This window comes from Prionailurus viverrinus, chromosome B3 (assembly GCF_022837055.1).
Source record: "Prionailurus viverrinus isolate Anna chromosome B3, UM_Priviv_1.0, whole genome shotgun sequence".
NCBI lineage: Eukaryota > Metazoa > Chordata > Mammalia > Carnivora > Felidae > Prionailurus > Prionailurus viverrinus.
In genome coordinates, this window is record NC_062566.1 from 60,311,463 (window position 1) to 60,313,293 (window position 1,831).

Sequence of the window (1,831 nt, forward strand, 5' to 3'; positions counted from 1 at the left end):
TACTGTCTTCAGATAAATGCATGAAATTTTATAGGATTAATTCAGGAAGTTATTATAGCTATTTTATGATAAATTAAGTAATAATATGTGCAAATTTTCTTCTCAATTTTTAGCATATTTGATTTTTTTTTTAAGTTTCAGATATTTATTCGCGTAAACACCAACACAATACATCAACACGACTTCGTGCATTCAGAGGGGAACTATTTCCTGGATAAGTGGAAAATTGCGCGGATGGCTTCTGGAGAACTTTCATTCTAAGCAGCTTTATAGTGAAACATTGCATTTAGAAGTCTGGACCTTCTTTCTTCAGTTTGCTATAATTTACATTCACTGAGTACAATTTGTATTGATCATTGGGACCCAGTTTGTTCCACGGTTCTGGGTTATTCTTCCTGTCACAACTGACATCTGGATTGAACAACGCCAGGAGCAAGACATATAGTGCTGCTCCAGTACCTCCTGCTCCAATAAATATGAAGAGGGGGATCAAGCTCGGATGCTTCCTGGCCTGACTGAACATCTGGCGTAACATGGCTGCAGCAGAGGCCTCCGCTCCGGGAGAAGAAAAGATCAAAACTGCAAGGCCGGGCACTAAGTAGTCCCTGCACCTAGCGTGAACGGACGTCCAAAGTCACCCGTATTTGCTTACTTTTATAATAAAATATCTTTTACCAAAATTGGGACAAAATATCAAATAAAGAGAGCAGTAGTGCTTTGAGGAAGGATCTAAATATGTTGTGGATGTTGTAATTTTGATTAAAGTAATCAATGGTTTGGGGGACAGCAAAATATAACAGCAGTTAATTTTTATTTAATTTATATGTCATACTATGTGCCAGGCACTGTTTTAAGGGCTTAAAAAATTGCCAGTTGTAGTTAATTCTCACAACTACCTCCATCCCCATTTTACAGATGGTAAAATTGAGGCACAGAGAGGTTCTGTAACTCTCCTTAGGTCACCGGATAGTAAGTGGAGGAGCTGGAATACAAATCTGGCAGCCTGTCTCTTGAGTGTCTTGAGTTCGCAATTGCTATGTGATATTGCCTCTTTGAAAATTGACCAAGGGCCCTTATAGAAAATAGAGCAACTTAGAATGTGTTCAAAAGCCTCAAACTCTTGAAAGTAAGCCCCTAACTCAGCCAAGCACTTTCTATAAAACAGTCAGTCTGAGGAATATTCTCCTTGAGTCGGTATGAGGAGCTCTTTGGTGTGACTGTAGAGTACTTGTCCGTGACACATCACTTGAATGAGTTGTAAGACAATAAAGGCCATTAGATGAAATGTTCACCTTAATCAACTAAAATATTGTGCCTATGAAGTGTCACAAAGCTGCATGTCCTATCTGTAAGGAACTTGTGCTTTGATAAGACAAAGGCAATTATTGACATTTGGTAAGCCTTTATTGCAAAGCTGCTATCTAGAGGGCATATAAAGATAAACAAGCCCTGCTTCTTACTTCAAGGTGGGGCAGCCTGGGTGGGGAGATGGCGGATCACCATGGGGTGTGTTTGATGCCATAGTAGGTGAAAGAGAAGGATGCCGTGAGAGCAGAACAGGGCTCCTAACCCCGGAAGAGAATTCCAGGATGGCTTCTCTTAGGACATGAGACGTGACTGAAATCCTTTTCATTTTTGTTTCCCATTTCCACATTACTTTTCACCCTCTCACACACATTTAAATTTATAGCTTTAAGGGTACCATCTGAAGGAAAGAAGGATGTGCAAGCTCCCAGTTATAGAACGCATAAGTCACAGGGATGAAAGGTACAACATGGGAATATAGTCAATGGTATTGTAATAGCGCTGTGTGGTGACAGATGGTGGCTAC

General features: G+C 40.2%; 1 protein-coding gene across 1 annotated transcript; it reads right to left on the reverse strand.

Moving 5' to 3' along the window:
* Positions 1-263: 263 nt before the first annotated feature.
* Positions 264-599, reverse strand: LOC125168720 (cytochrome c oxidase subunit NDUFA4-like). Its single transcript, XM_047863986.1, has one exon. The coding sequence runs from the start codon at positions 533-535 to the stop codon at positions 287-289; it is 249 nt and encodes an 82-aa protein (XP_047719942.1). The 5' UTR covers positions 536-599; the 3' UTR covers positions 264-286.
* Between the last annotated feature and the right edge of the window lie 1,232 nt (positions 600-1,831).